This window comes from Marmota flaviventris, chromosome 17 (genome assembly GCF_047511675.1).
Source record: "Marmota flaviventris isolate mMarFla1 chromosome 17, mMarFla1.hap1, whole genome shotgun sequence".
NCBI lineage: Eukaryota > Metazoa > Chordata > Mammalia > Rodentia > Sciuridae > Marmota > Marmota flaviventris.
This window is the reverse complement of record NC_092514.1, coordinates 5746867-5762175: the sequence shown is the minus strand read 5'-3', so window position 1 is coordinate 5762175 and position 15309 is coordinate 5746867. Positions and strand designations below refer to the sequence as shown.

General features: G+C 32.3%; 2 protein-coding genes across 2 annotated transcripts; both read right to left on the bottom strand.

Annotated features, from left to right (window-relative positions):
* Positions 1-686: 686 nt before the first annotated feature.
* On the bottom strand, positions 687-1559 carry LOC139702444 (olfactory receptor 8J3-like). Its single transcript, XM_071603576.1, has one exon. The coding sequence runs from the start codon at positions 1557-1559 to the stop codon at positions 687-689; it is 873 nt and encodes a 290-aa protein (XP_071459677.1).
* Positions 1560-12600: 11041 nt separating this feature from the next.
* Positions 12601-13572, bottom strand: LOC114081155 (olfactory receptor 8K3-like). Its single transcript, XM_027922733.2, has one exon. It carries the CDS (start codon positions 13570-13572, stop codon positions 12601-12603), a length of 972 nt encoding a protein of 323 aa, XP_027778534.2.
* Positions 13573-15309: the final 1737 nt, after the last annotated feature.

Genomic DNA, 15309 nt, shown 5'->3' with positions numbered 1-15309 from the left:
GGATGAATGACAGAGTTTTGTTTTTTTGTACACATACCAAGTGAGAGGGTAAAAGAAGAATATGCTTATGTTGACTTATTTTAGTCTATTTTTTCACATGTTCTTTTCCATGTGTACTAAATACTTTTTGGTTAGTTGATATCTTTTGCTAAAAATGTAGTTTTTCTGTGATATACATTTATTATTAAAAACAAGATAAAATGGTTCCTAAAAAATTGAGAACTTGATGAAGAAAATTCTGCAAAAATAAAATATTATCTTTAGTAGTTGAATAAACTTTTCTCTGGCAAAGAGGGTAATCTCAGATTTGTCTCTTTTCCAAGAAATTATTGTCACCGACCTCTATCCCCTACAGTCAGTCTATCTCTTACTTATGTAGAAATTATAAGACCTCTTTAGAATTTCACATTTAATTTAAAATTCCCTTCATTTATAATTAATATCTATTACATGCATACTTTTTTTTCCTGTTTGGGTTATTAAAGATGGGATGAGGACAATTCAAAATTTTCTTACTGAGATAAATGGAGTTTCTAATCATTTACTGCAAGTTGTTTAAAGAGCAGTGGTTTTCTGGAGGAAACAAAAACAAGTAAGTTAGTCTTAGTTCTAAATTTACATTGGTTTGAACTATTTGCATGGACCATGTAGGAATCCCTTCAAAACATCTTTTACATCTTTGTTCCTTAGACTATAAATTCAGGGTTTAACACTGGTATCACTAGCGTGTAGAAAACTGAAGCCATTTTGTCAGTGTTCAATGAGTGGTTGGTCCTTGGTTGCAAATACATGAAAAGGAGCGTCCCATAGAACACAGTGACGGCCACCATGTGGGAAGCACAGGTGGAAAAGGCTTTTTGTCGACCCTCAGAAGAGCGTATTCTCAAAATGGCAAGGACAATGTTGAAGTAGGATATCAGAACTATGGTCATGGAGAAAAACAAATTTGTCCCTGAAAAGATGAACACCACTGTTTCTGGAATGTAGGTATCAGAGCAGGACAGTGCTAACAAAGGGACATTGTCACAATAAAAATGGTTGATTATGTTGGATGAGCAGTAAGACACAGAGAACACACATGGTGTCACGACAATAGCTGTACAAAAGCCATAGAAGTAGGTGAGGGACACCAGCAGAAGGCAGATCCGTCGAAATACCACCACCATGTAGAGCAGGGGGTTGCAAATGGCCACATAGCAGTCATAGGGCATCACGGCCAGCATGAAGATTTCTGCTACAATGAAAACCAGAAATCCTCCCAGTTGTGTGGCACATTCATAGTATGAGGTGGTTTTCTTACTTACTAAAAAGTTGACCAGCATTTTAGGGGCAATGACAGTAGAGTTGCCAAGATTGATGACAGCCAGATGTCTGAGAAAGAAGTACATAGGGGTCTGAAGCCGAGAATCAGCACTGGTGAGGGTGATGCCCAGATTCCCTGTCACAGTGAGCCCGTAGATGACCAAGAAGAGCAGGAAGAGGGTAATCTGCAGCTCTGGGCGGTCTGAGACTCCCATCAGAATGAATTCAGTCACTTGGGTGAGATTTCCAGAAGCCATTTATTTTGTTGTTTGTCTTTAATGGGAAAAAATGGAAAGATACAAAAGTCACCTTCTCTGTTACATGCTATATTTTTAAGTGTATAATTTAAAATCTTTATTTTGATTGGCAAACCTTTAAATGATTCAATACTTAATTGCTTTTCATCCAGTCTTTTCCAAATCTCAGAAGCACAAACTCACCAGACACAATTGAGTCTCTTAGATCTGTATGGATAAACAATTTATTTGTTCATTATTTACACACACACACACAAATACATGAAAAGTATTGTCCCATAGAACCCAGTGATGGCCACCATATGGGAAGCACAGGTTGTTGATCCTAAGAGGAACATATTCTCAAAATGGCAAGGAAAATTTTCACACACACATGCACACACACACACATATTTAAATATATTAAGTGAATATATATATTAAATGAATATTTATTTAATCTCACTTTTTCTTTTGTTGTTTTTGGGGATTGATCCCTGGGGTGCTTAACCACCAAGCTACCTCCCCAGACCTTTGTTATATATATATATATATATATATATATATATATATATATATATATATATATATATAAATTTGGAGTCAGGTTCTGTCTAAGTTGCTCAGGGCTTTACTATGTTGCCCAGGCTGACTTTGAAATTTCATTTCTCCTGCCTCAGTCTCTTAAGTCAGTGGGGTTATTATAATGCAAATATTAGTCATATAAGCATCAAACTTCAGATATATACATGTGTGTGTATATGTATATCCACACCTACGTGTTTTTCTGAGTGCCCATTAAGAAGTCAGTGAATCAGAATGACCACCAGTTACCTTTCCTTGGCTTCCACAGTTTTCCTATTCAAGTTACGCTTGTCATCAATCAACCTAGAGAATTTCAATATTTCCTTTTCTCCTTATTAATTGCTACAACATTATTATTTTACAACTGTCTGCAAACAGGCTTGAACTTCAATCCTTTTTTTTTCAAATTCTTTTATTTTATTACTTTTACTTTGTTGTTGTTGTAGATGGACACAACACCTTAATTTTATTTATATATTTTTATGTGACACTGAGGATCAAACCCAGTGCCTCACATGTAAAAGGCAAATTCTCTACCATTGAGCCACAACCCCAGCCATACTTTTACTATTAAATATATCAATCTAAATATTTAATATATATAGATTGGACTAGGTATACCACATAAATTGTTTAAAGTCTATCTTAAATTTTTAATTATTACAACTTTATTTGCTAAACTCTGATTCCTTTGATTTCCTTGTATAAAATAATGAGGGGAGGGGAGAAGGCTGACATTTATACAGCAGATCAATTCTGGGCAGAATTATACTGAGAATTTTGAAGTTATTACCTCATTTTTATGCAGGAGTGCTCAATTGTATACAATTGTTTTCATATCTGATGATAAAATAGAAACTCAACGAGGTAAGATCACTCAACAAATCTTTATACAATATTAGATGAAGATATTGTCTAAACTTTATCGTTTTGTAACTTTTTTACTATGTTTAGTGTAGTTTTGTTTATGTTATTTGTTTAGTTAGCTGAGTTTAAAATTTTTTTTTAGTTGTAGTTGGACACAATAACTTTATTTTGTTTATTTATTTTTATGTAGTGCTGAGGATCAAACCCAATACCTCACATGTGTGAGGCAAGCACTCTACCACTGAGCTACAATCCCAGTCTTAGTTAGCTGGGTTTTTTGTTGTTTTGGGGGATTGATTACTAGCACAACTAATTACCAACTAGTTGTGCTCTTATAATTTGCAAATTAAACAAGGCAAGGGATATCTATTGGCATGTATACAAAATCAATGGTAACTACAGTCATTATTATTAGCATGCTTTGAATAATTTTAATGTTGTTCTTTGTTTGAACAATAGTAATGTATTATCTCTCACTGAGGGCTTTTACAGTTTAAATAAGTAGAGCAAGTGAATTATAACTTTGCATATTTTAAAAAATTGGATGGATTTCAAAACCGCTAGAAGAAGAAAACAGCTAGAAGATTTCCAAACACAAAGAAATGTTAAATGTTAGGAAAAGAAAGGTGGGTTTGATCCCATGAAAATCAAAGACAGGTCCTTAGAGAAAACAGACCAATGTCTGAGGAGAGAGGAGGGAAGTGCTGTGGAGTGATATTGGTTAAATTATATTGTCGTATTGTGTGTGTGTATGAATATGTAATAATGAATCCCATCTATATGTACACCTATAATGCACCAAATCATGTAAAATTATTTTTTAAAATGTTAAGTGTTTGAGGAGATTGAAACAATAATTATCATTCAATCATTACTTATTGTATATGTGCTTATAATTTTGACATTGTACCCCATAAATATATGTAAACATTGTATGTCAGTTATATTGAAAATGAAGATCAGAACTCAGAGTAATATCTAGCTACAAATTTAACATTAAGAAAACATGCTGTCCTGCAAACATATTCTCTCTTAAATCTGCAACGTGTTTGTTTTGATGTAGACACTTCATTCAACACATCGTGAATCTGAGAAGCTGTAATTTGAATTGGATCAGTTCTCCCATATCTCCTACTGCTGTGCCTCAAAACTGCATGTTCTTGAAGAATACAGAGTGGGCTTAAGGCAGAAAGCACTGTGACAGCAGGACATTGACCAACCTACCTCCTGTCTCACTACACATAAGTGACTGTGCATTGTTTGCCCTCACTTGGGATGCATTCTGTAAATGCATCCTTAACTTAGCAATCAAAAACATCATAAACACCTATTTCTGACTGTTCTATAAATCTATGCAGTTAGCTTTGTGAACAGACAGTGTCTGCACATTTAATGTCCTTACCTATTGCTAACTCTTTCCTCTACTGAAATATGACTGATGGCAAATCCAGGGTTGCTTTTCAGTAGCAATGAGTACACTCTACTGAAATAGTTCCTATAGGACAGCACCAGATTTCTCATGATTTTTTTTTCCCCTCACAGTCTTATTGACTTAGCATTTGTGCTTGAGCTAATTTAATTTTCTACATTTTTTCAAATTAGTCATTAGTAGAACTATTTTATAGGTCTAGTAATACAATAAAATTTGTAGTAACTAAAAGTTTAAAATTATATATAATAACTAATGTTAATCATTTTAATGACCTATTTCATTTTGAACTGTGACAAAATTTGAATAAGAAACTATACTATAAATTAATTATTAATTAACTTCTGAGATAATTTATAAATTACATTCCATTGCTTTTTACCATGGAATGAATTTTATTTATTAATTTTTTGCGCTGAGGATACAACTCAGGGCCTCAGGCAGGCTATATAAGTGCTCTACCACTGAGCCATATCCCAAGCCTATGGAATTTTTCATAAACTTGTTTAGACATGTATTATGTTTGGGATAAATGTTGAATGACCACATGTCTCCCAGTGCCCACTCTGGACACAGAGACTGATTGCTGAAACCCAGAAATATTTTCATTGTAGTTTCCTATCACGAACAATGCAGAAACCCCAAAGAGGGAAGTTTATTTGTTTGTTTGCATACTCAAGCAATTTCATCTACCAATAGAAAGGTTAGAAATAATTGTTTAAGTTCTATCACCACAGCTACCACTGAGCAATGTGTGGGAAGATAGTTGAGTCACCTGTAAAGAAAAATACACCCACTTCAGTCTTGAGTCTTTGAATGTAGACATTTCAAAGTAGTTGAACTAATTGTTAAGTAAAATATTTGATGGAACCTACCTGTGTGGAGAGATCTGCAGAAGCCCACCACCAAGGTTGCTTTGGAGCATGCTGAAGATTTTATACGTATCTTGTGTCCCTGAAGACCTTCACCCTGAATTATGTTTGCTCCTGGGTCTCAAGTCTCTGAACATAAGAAACAAGTTTGTCAAATAAAGGCTTGATTCCAGAGGGAAAAAAATAACACAAACAGAATGCTCATTAATCAGGCAGAAATGAAAGGTAAAGATCATGGCTTCCATTTGGCAACTTAACTTAACAAGGCAAAGTAATTACATCGTTTTTTGTCTCCTTTTCTTGAACTGTACCCTTTTACCCTGGGTTAGCTGGGAAGTCCTGTGGATGGTCCTGGAATGAAGGACATTCAACAGTGAGAAAGCACAGGACTGTGGTACTAATGATCATATGTGAATATAAGAATTAGAACTGAATATAATCCACCATTTTGATTTCAAGAGCAACTCTCCTGTGAAGATGAATCTTAAAAGCCAGATATACAGCATAAATTCAAATGTTAATTATTTTAAATAGATCCAATGCCACTTGTATTAACTTTTTAAGATACCCTTCATATAACTGGTCTAATTTCTAGTTTTTAATGAAATAATTATGATGGAAAAATATTTTCTCATCCAAATCAGAAATCTCCCCTCAAAGCATGATAAAAGCTGTAATTTAAATCCTTTACAACAATTTTATGTTACTTATTGTGTGAAATTTTTTATTCTATAAGCAAAATAAGTGAAAAAGTCATGTCAGTTCACCTTTCTATTATCAGTCTCTAAAATAATACCCAGGAAACAGATGTTCAAAATATTTTTGTTGACTAACTGACGTAATACATAATGAGGAGTAAAGATATGAATAAAATAACTATTCTAAATTTGTGCTAAAATATGTGTATTTTATTCCACATAGTATAATCAAATTGTAACTTTGTGTTGTCTTTAGCTTTGATTAACAGTATTCATTTTCATGTCATTGTCTAGAATATTTACTATGGTCTGTCTCCATCTTGGTATTTCTTGTAAATACTATATATCTTATTTAATATATATATAGTTATTTATAAATAATACATATTTTATATATAAATGTGTGCTTATAATATTATATATTTATAAGTGTGTATATATATATATATATATATAATATCATACATATAATTTATAGAGGCCAGCAATCCTACTTTTGAGATTTAATCCAAAAGAATCAAACTCAGAATCCCAGAGAATCATGCACACTCATGTGCACTGCCTCACTGTTCATAATAGCCAAGATGTATATAAAACCTAAATTCCACAGATGCACATTGGATGCAGAAAATGTGGCATATTCAGAAATGGAATATTACTTAACCTTAAAAGATTAAGATATCTTGCAATATTTAACAATGTGGAGGAACCATGAGGACATGAGGTTAATGTAATAAGCTAGTCACAGAAGGACAAAATCACACCATTCAACTTTTATGAATATCTGAAATAGTCAATCTCACAGAATTAGCAACTAAAACAGTGCTGTCTAGGGACTGGGGAAAGGAGATACATATCAAAAAGTAGAAAGTTGTTTTGTTGGAGGGGAGTACTGGGGATTAAATTCAGAGGCACTCAGCCACTGAGCCACATCCCCAACCCCATTTTGTATTTTATTTAGAGACAGGGTCTCACTGAGTTGCTTAGTGCCTCACTTTTGCTGAGGCTGACTTTGAACTCAGGATCCTCCTGCTTCAGTCTTTTAAACTTCTGGGATTACAGTTCTACTCTACCCTGCCCAGCTATATACAAAGTTTTATTGTGGAAGATTAATAAGTTTTGCAGATCTAGTGTACAGTCTTTTGAATAAAATTATTAGTCTATTGTACACTTAAAAGTTTAAGAGGATATATATATATATATATATATATATATATATATATATATATATATATATATTGTGTGATAATTTTGTCACTACAATAAAATAAAAATTTTAGAAAAGTAGTGAAGTAAGTATGAATGTTTAAACTATGATCCAAAGTGAAAGATACTGTGTAAAATAAGCACAAGTTTAGTATAAATCAGTTTTATGAAATACTTAGAGGATATAAATCCACACTGATGGAACAAATTTTATAGTATCCAGGGCATGGAAGGGAGGAAAATACCAGGAAACATTAGTTAGTGGATATCTGGGAGTGATGATAATCTTGTAAAACTGTAACAAAGTGTTGATTGAACAAACTATGGATATAATAATTGCTAATAAATTGTTTTCTTTAGGATAGTTAACAATATATTATGTGAATATTATCTCAATAATTTTTGGAAAAATGAAGTTAGACAGTTCAGTAATTCCAGATTACTGAACAATTTGTTATTTGCTTTTAAAATGACGATCATGATTGAACTGTAACACTTGCATACATGTCTAAAATAAATTTTGTTATTCTCTGTAATAAACTAGATTTTCAATTAGTTTATGATGTCTTTTGGTTTGTGGAATTATTGCATTTTATATAGAAACATTAGCTTGCATTTTAACTCAAATTTTTAAATGATTTAATAAACTTAAGATTCTACTAACCTTAAATGCTCTAGGATATGTTAATATTATAGCTAAATGTTTTCCTAAATTAAACATACTTGTTTTACACAATAAATTTTACATAGAAATAAAATTGAGTAGATATTCACATTAGTGCTTGATTTACTTTAATCATTAATATAAACTTTTATGAAGTTGAAACTTAACACACTATTTTCTCTTCCTTTTGTTACTAGTTCGGATCCTTACAAGTTATTAGCATTACCAGAGGTAAGCTCCATCTACTATGTGTCATTCATGTGGAAGTTGTCATTGACTAACTCTACATTTACATACTCATTAAAAATACATAGTATGGCCAGCCATAGTGGTGCACACCAATAATCCCAGCAACTCTGGAGAGTTAGGCAGGAGGATCACACATTCTAGGGCAATCTCAGTAAAAATCTTAATAAAAATCTCAGGAACTTAGTGGGACTTCCTATCTCAAAATAAAAAAAATAGCAAGTAGAGTAACCCTCTGTTCAATCCCCAGCAAAAAAATAAAAACAAAAATAAACAAGCTAATTTTTATGTTAATTTTCTTTTAAATTTGTAATGTCTAATACTAAAAATTTATTTCTTAGTTTAGATATAGTTTTGAACTTGTCCACGTTATTCTGTTTAGATATTCATTTTTCCTGATTTTGCTGAAACTAGAAACATATTAAGCATATGAAAATTGTATTCCAAATGTCTAACAATATTACACTCCATTAGGAGAGCGGAAATATTTCCATTAATCCAGTTTGGTATTCCTAAACTGTATAGTTTTGTCAATTTTTTGAGTTTGTAAAAATATTTTATATGATTTGTATTTTCAAATTATTATCAAACTCTATGCATAAGCCATAAGATATTTTTCATTTTGTGATTTTTATGTACATATACATTTTTATCTATGGATCTTAGGCATATGTTTATTAATTCAACAAATGAGCAATTATACATATTTTCTCTAGTCCATAGCTTCCTCTTTTGTTATATTTATAATTATTTTTGTGAGACTATGGAAATTTTAAATTGTAAAATGTATCAATCTTTGTGATTTTCATTTGTGTTTCAGGATTTTTTCCATGGTCTGAATCATACAAGCATGCACACACACACACACACACACACACACATACACAGAATAAAAGAGAGAAAAAAAGTGAAGGAGAGAGAGAGAGACAGAGATAGAAAGAGAGAAAGAGAGAGAGAAAACAATCTGCATGTTCGTTTTTGCATGTCTTGGATAAGCATGGAGAAGGTGTATCACTAACCATGATTTAATTTTGACATTTAAAGAGGGAACCATGTGAGTAGTTGTGAACAGACCATACCAAACAAAAGCAGAGATATTGTGATAGGAATCTATCATAATAGAAGAAATTATGTATTATTGTTATATTATTTGGACATAATAACATTGTATGGATATCCTACATAAAATTCAGTTTCCTAAAGAAAGTATCCTATTGAAATTATAGAATAATGTTACCCCTTGACAGAGAAAATAGATCTTGCAAAAAAAATTATAAATAAAAATGAAGAAAAGAAGGGAGAATACTAAAAGTCTTAGAAAGTTTTATTTCAAAATTAGTTTAGTCAAAGTTTATGCATACTAGAAATTATGAAAAACTTTTTCACTTCTATAGAAATGTGACAGACATGCTTTCTTCTTTAGTTTCTTGATACAGTTGATGACATTACAATATTTGAACATTAAAAATTATAAATCATTTGCTCAAATATTATTTGTCACTCTTGTTACACATCACTAGATTTGTCAGCTATATTTTATTTAGAATTTTCACACACATAATATTTTCATCCACCTTTTTTAGCCAAGTAATATGCCTCCAAATATTTGAAAATTCATCTCTTCAGGTTTCTGGAAGAATTTGTAGAAACAATTACTCCTTTCATCCTTAGCACTTAGTAGAATTCACCATTCAGGCCTACTGGACATGATCTGAAGATGGTGGTAGAGAGTTATTTTTACTATAAACTTCCATTTTTTGCGGAGGAGGGGAGTACCAGGGATTTAATTTAGGGGCACTTGACAAATGAGCCACACCCCCAGCCTTATTTTGTATTTTATTTACTGACAGGGTATTGCTGAGTTGCTTAGCACCTCGCTTTCACTGACTTTTGACTTTAAACTTGCTATCCTCCTGCCTCAGCCTCCCAAGCTACTAGGATTAGAGGTATGCACCACCACGACCTACTAAATTTCCATTTTGAGAGTCTTCATCAATAAAATTGTTTTTCATTTATATTTTGGTATACATATAAATGAAAAATACAACACACTGATTTTTATTACACTAACTTCAAGTACAGATTGCTTTTATAGAGAAACTCTGAGTATCCCAACAATTTTTGTATATTTCTTATTCTAAACTATATTGAGCTTCCTGAATCACTATTGTACAAACTATTGAACATTGTTGACACAAACTACCTTTGTAAGGGTTTTACTAGATTCCAATTCCTGGTTTTTAAAACTATATTTTATGGAAAAAATATGCAACTGTCTGATATATCTTATAAATCTATTTAACAATGAAAAGCAAAAACTTTCAGAATGAATTAAATATTTTATCTAAATTTAAATCTCAATACATTTTGTTCTGCTTTTGACTTATCATTTGAGGGTTTATGAAAAATCACACCAACGTCTGAATATTTAACTCAGTAGTAGAGTGCTTGCCTAACATTCCTGAGGAGACCTACCTGGGTTTCACCTCCAGTAGTCAAAAAAAAAAAAAGTCACATACAGATTTATAATAAAAGTCAAATATTGTTTTAAACTAATTTGCAGTGTTTATTTAACACAGATATTAGAGATATTTACTTTCTCATATATTTTTATTCACTGAAGTCATTTTGGAAACATGAAATAATTTAAAATGTAGTAAACATAAATTTGAGGAAACAGAAAATAATTTAAAAATACAATTGAAACATTTTCTTAATCATTTGGCCAGCAAAAATTAACATTTTACTTTGTCCCTGTCAAACATACACTGTTTAGAAAATTACATTTTCATATGAATCTATACATATAAAGATAGTCAAAAGTCATAAAATGTGATTATGACAAAATCAATCATATAATTCTTTAGTAATAATTAGTCCCATTTGACAATACACGTAAACTTTTATTGTTGTAATGAACAATTTTTGTTCATATCTGGTTAAAAGATAATTTTAGTACATGATGGGCTACCAAGGAAACAGATCAGTCCCAACACAGCCTGAATAAAGTGCTATAAAAAGAAATCAATGAAAATAACAAAAAGAGAGACAGATTTTAGAGAGGTTTACAATGAACTATGTCCTGAAAATGACAAGTACTACTGTCAATACAGAGCATACTACACTCTCATTAGAAATAACTGGGGTCAGGGGACTAGGAAAAAAATAGAAGTATTTGGATTAGTCAGAGGATAGTGAAGGGAGGAGAGGGGATATGGGGTAGAAAGGATAGTAGAACAAATTAGATATAATCACCTTATGTACATATATGACTACATGACCTGTGTCATTCTACATCATGTAATATCAGAAGAGTGAGAATTATACTCCATTTATGTATGATGTGTCAAAATGCATTCTACTGTTATGTGTACCTAATTAGAACAGATTTTTAAAAAAATTTTAAAAAAGAAAGAATGGTGAAAATTGTAGGATTATCTGTTTGATTCTTCCCAGGCAGAAAATCATATCAACTCAAGGAATGGATCATAACTGACATATGGATGAAATGTGAGGAACATCAATCTTAACATAGAGCAACAGACCTGCTTCATCATTAGACTAAGCACATGATGAAAGAAGAAATACAAATAAAGTGTGACTTTTCAGCAAGAATTAATCTTTTTTTAGAGAAGTGAAGAAGAGTAACTATGCATTAAAATTATATGCAATAACAAATCAATATCAACTCAATAAGGAAAATAAAAGGGCAACATTCTGGAAACTTCTTTGTCAGAACTCAAGAAATCTCTCTTACAGTATGCATTCACTCACATATAGAGGTGCACTGAAATTGACAAATTTAGACGCTGCACTGAAGTCATGAGCTGTAAAAATTTTTATGGTGATTATAAATGACACACATGCGAGCTGTTGATATCCAAATAGTAGCCTTAAAAGGGCTGTATTGGATTTAGGTGAAATTAAAGAAACTGGTGAGAAAAGAGAAAGACCCTAAGATGCCCCTGTGAATTACAGACATTCGACAATATTCATATGGTTGATTCCACCAAATAATCATGTTATACTGAGCCACCCAATTCTGCAATCAATCCTGTTTTTAAAATAATCCAGAGAAATGCATAAAGCAGGAGACACAGTGAATGTACTTACACAACAAATAAAGAAATACTAAATACAAATGGAGACACTGCAAAAAGTTTACTGTAATAGTTGAGAAGGATGCTCAAACCATGAACTCCTCCTCAGTGCCTATACTTCCTCACTCCCCTTCTGCATGCATCTCTGTACATGCCCTTTTCATCTTCAAACTCTTAAGACCATTCTACAGTACTATAACATTTGTTCAAGCATCATATTCAATGTTCAGCTTTTCTTCCCAAAGACAAAACCTTTTTTAATATTTTATTTCACTAAGTTTTACAGCATTCTGATGTTTAACTATTACTAAGACAGTCAATCTTTTGAAACATGTTGAGCCCATCTGGACTCGCTACTAATTCTAGAGGCAACAAAACATGTTAACATGCAAATCTTATTTGTGTGGGTCACATGGTACATGAACTTTAATAAAAACATTATGTAATTTTTTCCATGTTCTCTGTAGGGCATACTTTACATATTTATTTCTCAAACTGTAGATCAAAGGATTCAGCATAGGGATGACCAAAGTGTAAAATATGGAAGCCACTTCATCAGTGTCTAAGGAATGACTGGACTTGGGCTGCACATACATGAATATCAAAGTCCCATAGAACACTATGACCACTGTCAGGTGGGATCCGCAGGTAGAAAAAGCCTTGCGCCTACCCTCAGCAGACTTCATCTTGAGAACAGCTAGGAGGATGAGCAGGTAGGACACAAGGACAATCAGAAGAGAGGAAATCAAATTAAAAGCTGCTAAAATCAGATTCATCACTTCAATTTCATGTGTATTGGAACAGAGCAAAGATAACAAGGGGATACTGTCACAGTAGAAATGACTGATGACATTGTAGCCACAGAAGGGTAAAGTAAAGATTTTTATGGTGATTAGAAGTGACACAAATGTGCAGTAGATATATGGGATTGCTACCAGAACCCAACATACCCTCTGGGACATGATGACAGTGTAGAGGAGAGGGTTACAGATGGCCACATAGCGATCATAGGACATCACAGACAGAATAAATAGCTCACAAGCAATGAACACAAGAAAGAAAGCTAGCTGTGTAGCACAAAAATAATAAGAGATGGTATTTTGATCCACAACAAAATTTTCCAACATTTTGGGGCCCACAGCTGTAGAATAACCAAGATCTGTAATAGCCAGGTGCCTGAAAAAAAAGTACATGGGTGTTTGCAGATTTTGGTCCACTTTGGTGAGGATGGTCATGCCCAAGTTGCCCAACACTGAGACCAGGTAGATGATGAGGAACAGTCCAAATAATGGAGCCTGCAGCTCAGGGCGTGATGTGATGCCCATCAGAATGAACTCATGCACCACTGAGAGGTTTTGTTTCTCCATTCAAGCTTATTATAAAACCTGTTCTGTATAGAGATATCAATAGATTTCAAATATTATCACCTGGGGACTTTCAAATAGTATCACATTATTAATCAAGTTTGGTGTAAATAAGATACATGGAAATTTTTCCACTTAAAATTTTTGAAATAAACTCCCTTAAAAAAGAAAGATATGTATAAATAGTGTAAGAGACAGAGGTATATTTGTGGTGCTATTTAGGTTTCTTTACTCACAGGTATTTTGTTTATGCAGGAGATAATTTGCACAAGTTGGGAGGTGACCTGCTATTTGCATCTAATTGGAGGCTAGTTTAGTTTCTAAATATCCTGATATATTCAATATCCAGTCCCAAGTATCAACAGCTCCAAATGTAAAGTTTCCAGAGAGAGGCAGAGGCAGAGAGAGAGGGAGAGAGATAGAGACAGAGAATAATTAGAGATGATAAATAGAAAGAGAGGCAGATAGATAGAATGGGCAAATATTATAAAAGTTTAAACACAATAGTAACTTTGAGTAACAGATAAATCAAATTATTGCACTTCAGTTTTTCATTTGCCACTATGTAATTTTAATCAAATAGAAACATTTAGTAATCATGTACAGTAATAATAAGAATTTTTAATTATAAATATGCAAAGAACTCTCTAATTCAAATGCTGTTCTTTTAATCCTTATGCATATAGGTATTAGAGCAGAATATCATTAAACATTTGGTAGATACTAAACAGATATATAAATAAGAAAATTATAATGGATCACAGTGCAAATATTTTTATGCTAAGAAATAAAGCAGAATATATGTATGTACATAGAGTCTCAGTTATATTTGAACTTAGTATATACCAAAGTAGTTTTTGGCAAATAATTTATATAAAACTATTCATTCACATATACAAACCAACATGTCCTTTCAGGGGCTTGGGGAAGAATAAAGGAGGATTAATTTTTCAGTGTAAAATTTAAAAATAAAGTACTTAGGTATGGCAATTATCAAATTTTATAATTGTGAAAAGAATGATATTTCCTCTGAATAGCTTGCGAGTTTTAAAAATGTAACAAATCGCTTCATTCTAGTTTACTATCGTTGCTGTATACCTGAATTTTCATTTTTTACACTATAGTTTTGAGAAAAATTTAGTCAGATTTCACTTTAAAATGAATAACATTTTGTCATCATGTTAACAGCAGATACATACAGAATCCTGACAATCAAACAATGCTTTGCACACATACCTCAATGTGACATGGGAACTTCATTTCCTCATCAGGACATCTGGGATGGATCACATCTATATATTTATCTGCACAATCACTGAATATTCAAGGACTTTCCATGTTGTCATCAAAAGAATCTAAAGTTAGTATATGCAAAGACACCACTGATTTTCAAATTTTGCAAATAAATAGGTTATATCCCATTTTTTAATTCGTATCACCTCTAAGTTTTGATCTCCATTAGATATAATATATATATTAAATTAATTTTTTGAGAAAACACACACGTGTGTTTCAGAACTGCTTATAACAGCATAAGCAAAATATTTAGAAATGAATATAAAAGAAAAAACAATAGGTCCTATTTCTGCAGCTGTTAATTAGTTGTAGAAAGCATACAATCATGAATGACCACTTTTATTATATGGAAAATCCATAGCAAAATATGACAATTCCAGTAGGTTCTGGTAAGGCATAGTGCCACCTAAACCTTCTGTGATATTACCTGTAATCAAACCTCTC